This window comes from Aquarana catesbeiana, linkage group LG03 (genome assembly GCF_042186555.1).
Source record: "Aquarana catesbeiana isolate 2022-GZ linkage group LG03, ASM4218655v1, whole genome shotgun sequence".
NCBI lineage: Eukaryota > Metazoa > Chordata > Amphibia > Anura > Ranidae > Aquarana > Aquarana catesbeiana.
The window spans coordinates 321,208,755-321,222,292 of NC_133326.1; the positions used below are offsets into that span (position 1 = coordinate 321,208,755).

The 13,538-nt window shown below is 43.7% G+C and overlaps 1 protein-coding gene across 2 annotated transcripts in view; it reads right to left on the reverse strand.

The window, feature by feature from the left end:
• The window catches only part of KIF20A (kinesin family member 20A), a 39,839-nt gene extending 26,603 nt beyond the window's left edge, over nucleotides 1-13,236 (reverse strand). For both annotated transcript variants that reach the window (XM_073620430.1, XM_073620429.1), the window contains exons 1-4: nucleotides 13,094-13,236; nucleotides 6,124-6,308; nucleotides 3,419-3,508; nucleotides 3,224-3,343 (exon numbers count right to left, since the gene is read on the reverse strand). In XM_073620430.1, coding sequence (XP_073476531.1) covers nucleotides 3,224-3,343; nucleotides 3,419-3,508; nucleotides 6,124-6,282 — 369 coding nt within the window. In that variant the 5' untranslated portion in view covers nucleotides 6,283-6,308; nucleotides 13,094-13,236. The remainder of the gene's footprint in view (nucleotides 1-3,223; nucleotides 3,344-3,418; nucleotides 3,509-6,123; nucleotides 6,309-13,093) is intronic.
• Between the last annotated feature and the right edge of the window lie 302 nt (nucleotides 13,237-13,538).

The following is a 13,538-nucleotide window of genomic DNA, read 5'->3' on the forward strand; positions in this document are numbered from 1 at the left end:
GTTCTCATTCAGCCCGCTGGCTGAATGAAATCAACACTGTGTGCCCAGCTTAAAGGGGAGTTCCACCCAAAAATGGAACTTCCACTTTAAGCACTCCTCCCCCCCTTACATACCACATCTGGCATGTAATTTTTTTCTTTTTTTGGGGGGGGGGGGGGCTGGGGGCTTCGTTAGGAGGGGGACTTCCTGTCCCACTTCCTCCTTCCGCCCAGGAGATCGCCTGTCCACTCCGGGGAGCCCAGCGCGACTCGCGCATGCCCGGCCGTGAAGCCGAAAGCTGTCAAGGCCGGGTGCCCAGAGTGGCAATGGAGGCGCCAGCAGAGAGAAGGGGAGAGGAGCGACGCTCCGCTTGGCCGCATCGCTGGACCGTGGAACAGGTAAGTGTTTATTAAAAGTCAGCAACTACACTTTTTGTAGCTGCTGACTTTTAATAAACATAAAAAGCCTGGCACTCCGCTTTAAGACAAAGGATGGTAAACACAACATCCTGATTCAGGTGAAACGAACAAACACCCTTTGGGCAAAGAGGATTGAGGCCTCGACACCACTATATCCTGGTGAGAAACCAGGAAAGGGCAGGCAACTCCATGTTATGGCCAACAAAATGACAATCTTGCATGTTAGAAGTGGCATGGTTATTGGAAACTAAGGGTTTCAAAGAGAACACAGCAAAACTGACAAGACCAAGTTAAGGCCAAGCAGAGACAGAAGTTGTCGCTCAGACAGAACAATCCGAGGGAGCCGAATTCTGTGACGTCACTACGCATCAGCCTGCAGACGAGGACCACGGCTGACTGCTTGTCTTGCTTCTTATAGTTTGTTACACGTAAGCTGTTTAACCACTTGCTGACCAGTCACTGTATATATAAAGCAGCAGGTCGGTTCTCCTGCACAAATCGACGTACCCGTACGTCAGTCCATGCATGTTAATCTGCGGGCGATGTCCGCCAGCCACCTGCGATCGCAGTGAGGAGAAGCAGAACAGGGATCTGCCAGTGTAAACAAGGTGGATCCCCGTTCTGACAGGGAACAACTATGAGATTGGCTGTCCCTAGTGATCAGGAACAGCGATCCCTTTGTTGTCCCAGGTAGCCCAGCCGCCACACAGTTAGAACACACCCAGGGAACACAGTTAACCCCTTCATTACCCCCCATTTATACAGTGATCAGTGCATTTTTATAGCACTGATCAATGCAATAAGGTCACTGGTTCCCAAAAAGGTGTCTCTTGGGAAGATTTGCCCGCCGTAATCCCGCTAAAAATCGCCATTACCAGTAAAATAAAAGTCCATAAATCTATCCCTTATTTTGTAAACGCTATAACTTTTGCGCAAACCAATCAATATACACTTATTGTGTTTTTTGTTTGTTTTTTTTACCATAAATATGTAGCCGAATACATATTGGCCTAAACTATGGCTATGTATTATAGCAGAAAAGTAAAACAATTTTTCTTCAAAATTGTCAGTCTTTTTTGTTTATAGCGCAAAAAATAAGCGCAGGGGTGATGAAATACCACCAAAAGAAAGCTCTATTTGTGGGGGGGGGGGGGGGGGGGGGGGAGTACATCAATTTTGTCTGGGTGCAGCGTCGCACGACTGCGCAATTGTCATTTAAAGTGACGCAGTGCCGTATCGCAAAAAATTACCTTGTCATTAAGGGGGATAAAACCTTCCGGGGCTGAAGTGGTTAAGCTGGTCAGCAGAGGGAAGCATGAAGTGCTCTAGAATTTCCTGGTAGAGGGCTGCGCTGACTTTGGACTTGATAAAACAAAGTGGACCAACACCAGCAGATGACATGGCTCCCGAAATCATCACCGATTGTGGAAAATTTTGCATTTCATTTGGAAATCAAGGTCCCAGAGTCTGGAGTGGGGAGGCACAGAATCCAAGTTGCATGAGGTCCAGTGTGAAGTTTTCACAGTCAATGATGATTTGGGGAGCCACGTCATCTGCTGGTGTTAGTCCACCATGTTTTATCAAGTCCAAAGCCAGTGCAGCGCTCCACCAGAAAATTCTAGAGCATTCCCTCTGCTGACCAGCTTTATGAAGATGCTGATTTCATTTTCCAGCAGGACTTGGCACCTGCCCACACTGCCAAAAGTACCAATACCTGGTTTAATGATCATGGTATCACTGTGCTCGATTGGCCAGCAAACTCGCCTGACCTAAACCCCATAGAGAATCTGTGGGGTATTGTCAAGAGGAAGAGGAGAGACACCAGACCCAACAATGCAGACGAGCTGAAGGCTGCTATCAAAGAAACCTGGGCTTCCATAACACCTAAGCAGTGCCACAAACTGATTGCCTCCATGCCATGCTGCATTGATGCAGAAATTCATGAAAAAAGGAGCACCGACCAAGTATCAAGTGCATACTATACTGTACATGGACATACTTTTCAGTAAGCCAACATTTCAGTATTCAAAATCCTTATGTAATATTTGAGTTTTTTAAGATACAGAATTTGGGGTTTTCATTAGCTGCAAGCCATAATTATCTAAATTAAAAGCAAAGCATGAAATATCTCTGTGTGTAACATCTATATAAAATATGAGTTTAACTTTATGAATGGAATTATTGAAATAAGTTAACTTTTTGATGATATTCTAAATTTTATGATGCACCTGTATGTACACAGCAACTATGCCACATGCGAGTCATCACCGCGAACAGATGTGTGAGCAATAATTCTAGGGCCATATTTGATAGTTAACTAAAATAACCTTTAAATGCATCGCTTATTGACAATTTTTGGATACTGTCGTTTTCGGCCATTTCATTGGCACGTTATTTACTCAGCATGACCTCATCTTTTAGATTTTGTCAAAAATTAGGTATTCTATTGCGTTTGTGTGCATTAAAATTAATTTTAGTGTATTTTTTTTTTTCTTGAAAGTGTGTGACAAAAAAAAAAAAAAAAAAATCCTACCGCCACTCTTATTCTTGGGGGCCTCTGCTTTCAGAAAACATATAATTGCGTTTTCCAAGTCATTTTCTAGCACAAATGCAGATTTAACAAGTGCAAGATTAAAAAAAATTGCTCTGAAAGTAGTGCTTAAGGAACACTGTACTATCTGTTCATTCATGCCAAAAGTAAAACTTTAACCATGTTTCCTGCACACAGAAAAGTTGTGGCACTCACACACTTAAGCTGCACAGTTTGTATATGGGCAAAGAGGGGGGTTTAGTATGTACTTCACATCTAGTGGGAATTTCATTACCTGAGAGAAGGTGAACTTGTGAGCACTCTGCCCCATTCCTCGTTCAGTGTTCTTCATTGTGAAAGAATCTTTTGGTGCTCTCAAGATGAGTGTCTCCTGATTTTCTACTACCACACATCCCTGCAAAGACATGCATGACGTCAAGATACAAATAATGGAAAACAACAGAACACAAGCTGATCAATTTCATCTTACCTGGTCCTCTTTCTTATCCAATTCTCCATCTACAAAAGGTCTGATCCTAACATACACCATTACTTTGTCCGTCCCTTCATCAAGTATTGTCTAAATAAAAAATGGATAATTAAAAAAAAAAAAATTACATCTTTTCAACAGATTACCCCCAAGCAAAGCAGCGCTAAATTTCCTATTTGGTCCAAAACACTCAAGACCAAAACTAACCATGACAGCTGGTATACTTTAAAGTGGTATAAAAAATAAATAAATAAAAAAATTCCCTGCAAGGCAATGTCATAATATGCATCGCATACTAGCACATTAGGAGAAACGTACCTTAAAACAAAGCCCTCCAGTGGCACGCTGTCACCGTTGAGAGGGCTTCCATCTTTCCCCGGTCTTCCTTCCAGCTTTGTGCTCCCCCGGCTACATGAGTGGCCGGGAGCACGAAGAAATCACTCTTACGCATGTCCACGGGGGCCGCTGTTTAAAGGCACAAGCTCTGAGGGTCTGGCACACTTCAGAGCGCACGCGCTTGTGAGGTTACCGGCTGCATGCACTCTGAATATCTCCTAAACAGTGCAAGTTTAGGAGATTTTCACAGTACCTACAGGTAAGCCTTACCTGTAGGTAGAAGTGGTGTAACACAGTTTACTACTTTAAGTCAAACTGAGCTCCAAAAGTGAGGATCTGTTATTCTATTTTTTTCCTATAGCATGTTAATTGTGCCTATTCAGCACTCTGGGGGAAAAACAGTAACTTTTTTTTCTGGAATTCTTCCTAAAAGAACAAACATGCCTTATAGCTGCATGCCTGTAGTGAGAATCTAAGGCCCTACTGCTCCTGACTAATGTGTCAGGACATTTTGACAATTTCACTACTGTGTTGCTCACTGTTCTCCTTACTCGAGGCTCTGACACAAGGAGGCAAGAAGCCATGCCTCTATCAAGATGGCCACCTCCACAAAAAAACAAAAAAAAAAAAAATTGGTCTCAGAACAATGCATAGCAAGTCAGTCAGCACGGTTTCCTAAGTTTAGTTAGTTACTCTTTAACCACTTCAATATAGGGCACTTATACACCTTCCTGCCCAGACCAATTTTCAGCTTTCAGTGCTGTCGCAGTTTGAATGACAATTGCGTGGTCATACAACACTGTACCCAAACTAAATTTTTATCATTTTGTTCCCACAAATAGAGCTTTCTTTTGGTGGTATTTGATCACCTCTGTGGTTTTTATTTTTTGCTAAACAAATAAAAAAAAGACCGAAAATTTTGAAAAAAATAAAAGTTTTGCTTTTGTTTCTGTTAAAAAAAAATTTGCAAATAAGTAAGTTTTCTCTTTCACCGATGGGCACTGATAAGGCGGCACTGACAGGCACTGATACGGCGGCACAGATGAGGTGGCACTGATATGCAGCACCGATGGGTACTCATGGGTGGCACTGATAGGCGACACTGAAAATCAGCACTGCTGGGCACTGATAGGCATCCCTGGTGGCAGTGGTAGGCACTGGAGTGGGCACAGATTGGCAGCTGCCTGGGCACAGATTGGCAGCTCCCTGGGGGTCTAGGGGGCATACCTGGTGGTCCAGTGTGGTGGCACTCCCTGGTGGTCCTGGGCGGGATCCGAGGGGGGGCTGTGCTGATAAACAATCAGCACAGACCCCCCCCCCCCGCCGATCGGCTCTCCTCTACTCGTGTCTGTCAGAGTGCCGAGTGAGGAAAAGCCGATCACTGGCTCTTCCTATTTACATCGTGATCAGCAGTGATTGGACACGGCTGATCACGGGGTAAAGAGTCTCCGTCAGAGACTCTTTACCTAGATCGGTGTTGCAGGGTGTCAGACTGACACACCGCAACGATTGCCGTGATGCGCGCCCCCGGGGGCACGCAGCGGCTCATTATCCTGATCACGTCATATGACGTCCGGTCAGGATAATGAAACCCCTTTGCCGCCGTTATTTTGCTATATGGCGGGCAGCAAGTGATTAATGGACATCAGGAAAATATCAAGTCTAAGGCCGGCCATACAATTTTCTTGTACAACTTTCCTTTAGATTTACCAAAACCATATAGTAGGAGGTGGTCAAACCTAAATACTTTCAATTTTTATGCAATCAGGCAGGCCCTTGCACTACATAGTTTAGGGTAAATCTAAAGACAATTGAATAAGAAAACTGTATGGTGTATGACCAGCTTAAAGAACTAGGATTTCACTACTCAGTGAGAACTGTAGCAGATAAATATGGAATAGCAGATACAGGAAATAGTTTGTTGTAACATAAAATTTACACAAAAAAAAAAATTTAATAATAATAATGATAAAAAAAAGTTGATTCTTTCAAGTAGATACATGCTAGGTTATATATGCAATTAGCAGACCTCCAGCTGTTGCAGAACTACAAGTCCCATGATGCATAGCAAGACTGACAGCCACAAGCATGACACGCAGTGGCATGATGGGACTTGTAGTTTTGCAACAGCTGGAGGTCTGCTAATTGCATATCCCTGCTATACAAGATCTTCCCAAAAGTTCAGATTACTAGGTACAATGGTCAGCTTATATTGCAAAAGTAATCTGCTCTTACATCTATATGATCACATCATGCAGGCAACAACTTGCAGTATCATGCAAAAAAATCAAACACACACCACAAGTCAATCAACCAAGTATGGATAAGACATTATTTGTAGGTGTGAGACAATAAACATTCACACTTACCTGAGAAGGGTGTCCTAGTCCTGGTGAAATAACAGAGAATTCACCGAGAAGCTCTTTGCGGATCCCTTCTGCACAGTCAGCAGCTGTAGATTCAAAAACCGGAGACTCCTCGTCATCGGACAGCAACCCAAGGCCAGGAGAAATTACATTATTTGCCATGTTGAGGGTTGTTAACGTTCTTTTTCCCCTTTTGGAAATACAGAGCAGGTTAATATATATTATATTCTCTTAAATATATTTACATTTTTTTTTTATTCAAAACAAGATAATTGTGCGGTGTTCAAAAGCCAAAGATTGTCTGCTTTGGAATTCTGTGTTGCAGTACCTCAACCTGGTGCCTGAACGCTTTGTTTTTTGGGGATTCTTCTCAAATTTTGCAGCGAAAAAAACAGAATAATTCAGTATCATAAGCCCTTCAGCAACAAGAAAGTAAGCTGTACAGTGCGCTACAAATGCAACAGGCCATGAAAGCCATAGTCACACAAATATCTCTGGAGAGATTCCTGTTTACTTCCTTTCCCATAGCCAAAACAGGAAGTGAGAAAATCCCTCCAAAGTATGGGAATCCTGGTGTGTCACCAATTGTCATTTCCTCTCTATTCGTGTTCTGATGCAAGCACAAATTTTGGGATTTTCCATATAAGTAAACAGTACAAATAGAATGGGTGCAGAGAGCTGAGCGGTGGGAGAGACCCCAACAAGCTCTAACCACTACAGGCTGTCTGCAGAAAATTACACAAAGGGGCAGAAACGAGACCAATCACCCCACACAAGGAGAGTGAACAGCAGTGACCGGTCTTTATTACAGGAAGCTCCTACACACAGGATTACTGCACAGATCTAGAAGATATACACAAGCACACCAAGAATCACGGAGGAATACACATGGTGAATGTATTTAGATGATATTTGCTTATCTTGGAGTTCAGCTTTAAAAAAAGGAAGAGTCCAAAAATTTTTTTTTTAAAAATGGCGCAGCATTCATTTTATGCTGTAGCTGTCCCCCCTCTGGCTCTACACCAAGAACTGAGCAATAAAGACTGCTAAACGCTCAGTTCCACTCTGACCACACAGCGGTGACTGTCAGACATTATTGTTGGGATCCCTGCAGCACTGTGATGTCTGGGTCACAGGAATGTAGAACTAAGCGCACTCCTGTAACCCACAGGAGAAGAATAGCCAAAAGATCTTTGGCTCTACTTCTCCTTTTAAGGGGTGGCGTATCGAATGCAAGAGCACTTGTGCATGAAAGAGCCAGACTATATGATGTGACTTTCAGTAACAAGGACTCACACTTAGACTAAGGCCCCTTTCACACTGGGGCGGTGGGGGCGTCGGCGGTACAACAGCGCTATTTTTAGCGCTGCTGTACCCGTCGTTCTTGCAGCGGTATTGGGCCGCTAGCGGTGCGGTTTTAACCCCCGTTGGCGGCCGAAAAAGGGTTAAAATCCCTCGTACAGCGCGGCTATAGCCGCGGTATTGCCGCAGTATAGCTGCGCTGTCCCATTGATTTCAATGGGCAGGAGCGGTGAATACACCGCTCCTTCACCGCTCCAAAAAAGCGGTTTGCAGGACTTTTTTCACCGTCCTGTCAGCGCACCGCTTCAGTGTGAAAGCCCTCGGGCTTTCACACTGAACAAACAGCGGAGGCTGTTTAGGGGCGGTTTACAGGCGGTATTTTTAGCGCAATACCGCCTGCAAACCGCCCCAGTGTGAAAGGGGTCTTAGGGCTCATTGCACATGGAGAGAAAAAAAAATGCAGCTTCGTCACTTTTTTTTTTGCCCATGAACGCAGTTGCAAGTTAGTAAATGTGGCAATGCACATGTGGGCATTTATGTGCACAGTGCTCAGGGGCATAGACAGAAAAATGCTTCAAACTTGCATTTGGGGAGCAGGTTATTAGCATTTTTTATGCACGTAAAAAAAGTCTAAATGCGCAGAATTTATTCCAGTGGCCAGAATAAAATATTCTGGTTAGTGGAATGCATTTACGCTGATGCAATACTCACATACATACGATTTTTCTCTGCTAATTTCGGTCAGAAAAAAATCCAGCATATTTGGAGCGTAACGCCCCATACACACGAGCGGAATTTCCGTCAAAAAAAGTGTGATGGGAGCTTTTGGTCGGATATTCTGACCATGTGTATGCTCCATCCAACTTTTTTTGTCTGAATTTCCGCCAGAAAAAGATTGAGAGCTGGTTCTCTATTTGTCAGACAGAAAAAGTTCTTGACAGAAATTTCATTCATCTGTATGCAATTTCGACGTGCAAAAAAACATGCATGCTCGGAAATAATTCGACGAATGCTCGGACGCATTGAACTTCATTTTCTCAGCTCGTCGTAGTGTTGTACATCACCGCGTTCTTGACGGTGGAAAGTTCAGAGAACTTTTGTGTGACCGTGTGTATGCCAGCCAAGCTTAAGTGGAATTCCGTCGGAAAAACCATCCAACAGTTTTCCGACAAATTCCGCTTGTGTGTATGGGGCATTATTGCGTGAATGAGGCCTTACAGATAAACAAAATGCTGCACATTTCATGGAGCAAAGAGGTATTTGCATACCAAATAACTGAGTCCCTTGTGTTCAGCCAAACTACAGATCAGAGAGGAAGGTGGGGTTGAGGGGGTCAATACAAATACTGGGCCATTTTATCCCTTAATGTAGGGAATGCACAGTACAAAAACGTCCTGTCTTTAGAACCACTTTAACTATCAAGGAAAAGTAAAGACAAAAGCGTCCATGCAACAAGGTCTCAAGTACACAAATCTACAGGTATGTTTCAGCAGATCTAGCCTTGCAAGGACGCTTCTCAGCCTGAGGGATCAAGCGTTGGGAATCTGCTGACTATACAAGATTTTAATATGCACGCGCAATACCTTTTTACTTTATTTCAACACTAAAGTATACCTAAAGACCAAATTTTTTAAAATTTTTTTTTTAGTTTTGGAAAGAATGGAGAGGCATTACACCTCGTCAGTTTTTATTGTTGTCTGTACCCCTATTCGGGAGATTTATCCTCTGTCCTGTATGAAAATGAGTGCAACCAAATAAGTGGCACCTTCATCCAGATTCGACTCAGAGAGAAAAAAAAAAAAAAAAAAAAAAAAAAACAAAACACATGGCAAACACACATGGATTCTGTTGGTACCGTCAGACTACACATACTGTATAATGTATATTCCAAAAAGTTAAAAACAAAATTGTTTTTATAATAAAAATATGAGAAAAGCAATTTAAGTTTTTAACTTTTGGAATATATGTGTAGTCAAAATCCATGCAGATTTCCTCTATTTGTCATGTTTACCATTTTAGTTTTTACCAGAACAGTAATAGAGCAGAAAGCTTCCCATGGGAACATTGGAGACCATGGTAACAACCAGGGATTCTCTCACTTTTCAAGGGGTTTCCCATCATTACAAATGGCCACTATCCCACCTATAACTGGCATTCGGGGCAAGGAGCACATGGAATGGCAACGCATTTAAAACAAAACCAAAAGCCTGCTACCAACTGAATTAACCTGTTTTAACCGTCTCCATTTGGAAATACATGCTGTAACGACACCCAGAGTATGAAAGGAGTTAAAGTCGTTTAGGACATTCCATACCCAAACACAAAGGTAGCTACCGAACACTCCGATCAGCCGAACAAGGAACCTATACAAATAATTCTCCCCCAAATACGAGACAAGGCTCTGTCTTGAGGTTCAAGCAGGAATTAATCTTTATTCAAAAACATGTTTATACAGATCCCACTTCAAAACACTTCTCCCCACCCTTGGAAAACAGGGCAGGTTATACTGTCGAATGACAATGGACACACAGGTCAGTTGTGTTTAACGTCTCATCAGTACAGTCTTAGCAGGGAGAGCTGTTGGAGGAATCCCCCCTCCCTCCATAGAGATACATAACCTGTGATATCCAAGGCAGACAGACAATAGACCACTGGAATACAGCCCCACCCCAAACTAGCACAGCAAATAGTGCACAACAGCATGAGACAACACACAATGTATACATACACAACATTGTGAAGCAGTCACTATTTATAATATGGCACATACGGGGTTCCCATAGTTTTGGAGGGACATGGACTTGAATGCAAAGTAACATTACTTCCAGGGTCCCCAGGCATACAGTTCACAAAGAGCACCGTTCCCCCAAATGCCAGGGCCCATAAATCGGTAGGCAAGAGGCTGGCATTTAGTCCCCTCCAAAAACCTCTGTCCCGGCTAGGTCTGTCACACATGCATAAGCCACGACAAGGCATCCAATTATTATACACAGTCCTAACTCACTAATACATTTTTGAGAGCCTCCACAGTGGAAGCACATGTATTATAATAGATAGGCAGAGGGCAGGCGAGCCTGGAAGGAGCCCACCCCTCCTCAAGGTACAGGGGTGCACTGGACACCCAGCACATAGCAATACGGCAGCAAAAGTTGTCCAGTGCATCCCCTCACTAATATTCCAACAGTACAAACAAATGGCCACTGCTCTCACCTATAACTGACCTTCGCGGCAAGGAGCACATGGAAGGCCAAGGCATGTAAAACAAAACCAAAGAAAATTCCCAGCTCAACTTGTCAGCCAGCCTGCTACCAACCGAATTAAAGCTGAGTTTCAGCCTGTATTTAAAAAAAAATAAAAATTCAGTAGCTACAAATACTGTAACCACCTCCGCGCTATAGCCGCAATATGGCTACAGCATGGGCCTTAATTGCCGGGAGGGCGTCCATGTATGTCCTCCCGTGCATGAGCTGCCTGCGCGCCCCCCGTGGCACACTCCATGATCACTGAGTCAATGAGACTCGGCTGATCACAGACCGGAGTAAGGGGCCAATCCTGGTTCCTAATACGTGATCAGCTGTCAATCAATGACAGTTGATCACCCGATGAAAACAGAAGATCAGTAATCAGCTACCCCCCTCCCTCCCGCTGACAGCGTGGAGGAGAAAAAAAAAAAAAAAAGCAGAGCACCTACCAGTGCAAATCAGTGCGTAAATGATGTAGGTCGCCACAGCAACCTTACACAGAGTAAGTGGGATCGGGTACCTGTGTTTGACAGGTATCCACTCCTACCTCCTGAAGGGTGCCAAATGTGACACCAGAGGGAGGGGGGGAGCAGATATGCAGAGCTACCGCTTTAACTTGTTTAGACCCCTTTCACACTGCCGCGACTTGAAAGTCTAGCAATTTCAGGGAATGTCTGTGTAAACTTGAGGTCTAAGGAGTATAGGGACTACTTTGAAGTTAGTGCGACTTGAAGTCACACAGATATGAATGGTTATCATGGGGTATGACTTGCCATGCGACTGATGTCCAAAGTCGCAGGAAGTCGCACAAGTGTGAAAGATACCTTAAAGTGATTGTAAAGTCTCTTTTAAAAAAAAACAAACAAACATGTTATACTTATCTTCCCTGTGCAGTTGGTTTTGCACAGAGCAGCCCAGATCCTCCTCTTCTTGGGTCCCTCTTTGCTGCTCCAAGCCCCTCCCTATTGAGTGCCCCCTTAGCCAGCAGCTTTCTATGGGGGCACCTGAGCAGAGTCAGTGCTCCGTGTATTCATTCAGACACGGAGCCCCGGCCGACTCTCTCCCCCGATTGGCTGGCTAACAGCCGCGGGAGCCAATGGCACCGCTGCCGTGTCTCAGCCAATCAGGAGGAGTGTTTTCTGGACGGCTTAGACATTTGTGGACATCGCTGGAGAGAGAGAGATGGGGCTCAGGTAAGTAATTAGGGGGGTGCTACACAGAAGGTTTTTTTTTAATCTTAATGCATTAAAGTGGATGTAAACCCAATTCATGAAATTTGAGCTAGGCACGTATATCTGCAGTGTTTACTTATCTCTCTCCAAAGCATCAAGTTTCATGGCTTTCTCCTGCTCAGTTCTTCTGTTATCATCATGAGAACTTCTGACAAGTTCTCCATCAACTGTGATAAAAGCAGGCTGAATTTTGTGTGGTGGGAGGTCGCCATACATTAGCAGAGCTGAACTATTTACAAAACAGCTCTGCAAGTCTTTGCCTATGTGTGAAAGGGGGTGTGTGCACACCTTTTCTTCCAATCAGCTGTCTGCCCAGACTAAACTTCCAGTGCTGAACAGGAAGAGAAACATCTGTAACATGATGGGAATTTTCTAAAGTATATATAAAGCTGGAGACAGCAGATATACATGTAAAACTTACATAGGAAGATTTGTTTCATCTCTGTGTATCAACTGAGGCTGTTCACTTTACTGGGTATATGGGAGGGTTTACATCCACTTTAAGACAAAGAAAAAAAACAAACAAAAAAAAAACCCTTCTGCCTTTACAACCCCTTTCACAGGGTGGCTTCCTGTTTCGGTTTTGGGACAGGAAGTGAAGGGAAATCTTCCCAATGGAACACAAATGGCAAAAAAAAAAAAAAAATTATATATATATATATATATATAACAGATAGGGGCGATATGTTTAAAGTACAGCCTGGCAGCTATTGCTCCTTCTATAGACAGATTGGAGAAAACGTGTAGACATGAAAGGACAGAAAGAAGAGAAGATCACAGGATCACCCGGTGAAGATAAAGGGGAGCTTTAAAATAAACTAAAGCAGCCTCCATATCCATGTGAAGAGACCCAACAACAGGAAGGGGAGATATTCAACAAATTGGAAGATACAAAGTGAAGTATAGTGGGGTTTTATTTAGCAGATGATCACACAAGGAAGGTAGGTATAGGAGAGGCACACCCCAGGCTGTACACTAACGTGGTGTAGTATGATCACCAATCAGTGATAACCCCAGCAGACTACTACAATGATACACAAGCCAGCACTACACGGGAATACAGCCATACACGCGGTGCTTGTGTGACTGGACTAAACACAGAGCCGTCCATGGTATAACAATACACACTATGAAGAGGACTATAGCATACAACATTCTATATGAAGTAGCGGCATTCGCTCAGACTACAATCACTCACCGAGTCCCCGCACCGCTACGCTGCTACCTGCACTCCCCGCCTGTTACTAACTGTTGCATTCAAACGAGGCACAAAGCCCTCCAGCCATTCACAGCGAACTTTTCACACGCCGGCCAATCGGAGAACCAGTGACTCTGAACTGGCCAATAGCAGCGGACTGCGGAAGAGGCAGTCACTTGACGTCGACGTCTTGCTGTATAGAGGAAGTCAAATGTTCAGCGGCTGTACGGGGATCTGATTGGTTGGAAGATGTCAGTAATCACAACGTGATAGTAAAATCTATTAATCAGTTATTGGCTACTTAGCCATTAAAAAAGGATATTTGTCCATAACTAGATTAGGGTGAGATGAGTTAAAAATGTGCATAGAACAGCAGAGTCGTCTCAAACATGGCATCTGTCACTTAAAGGATAAGTTCCGTTTTCCAAAAAAAATTAAATAAAT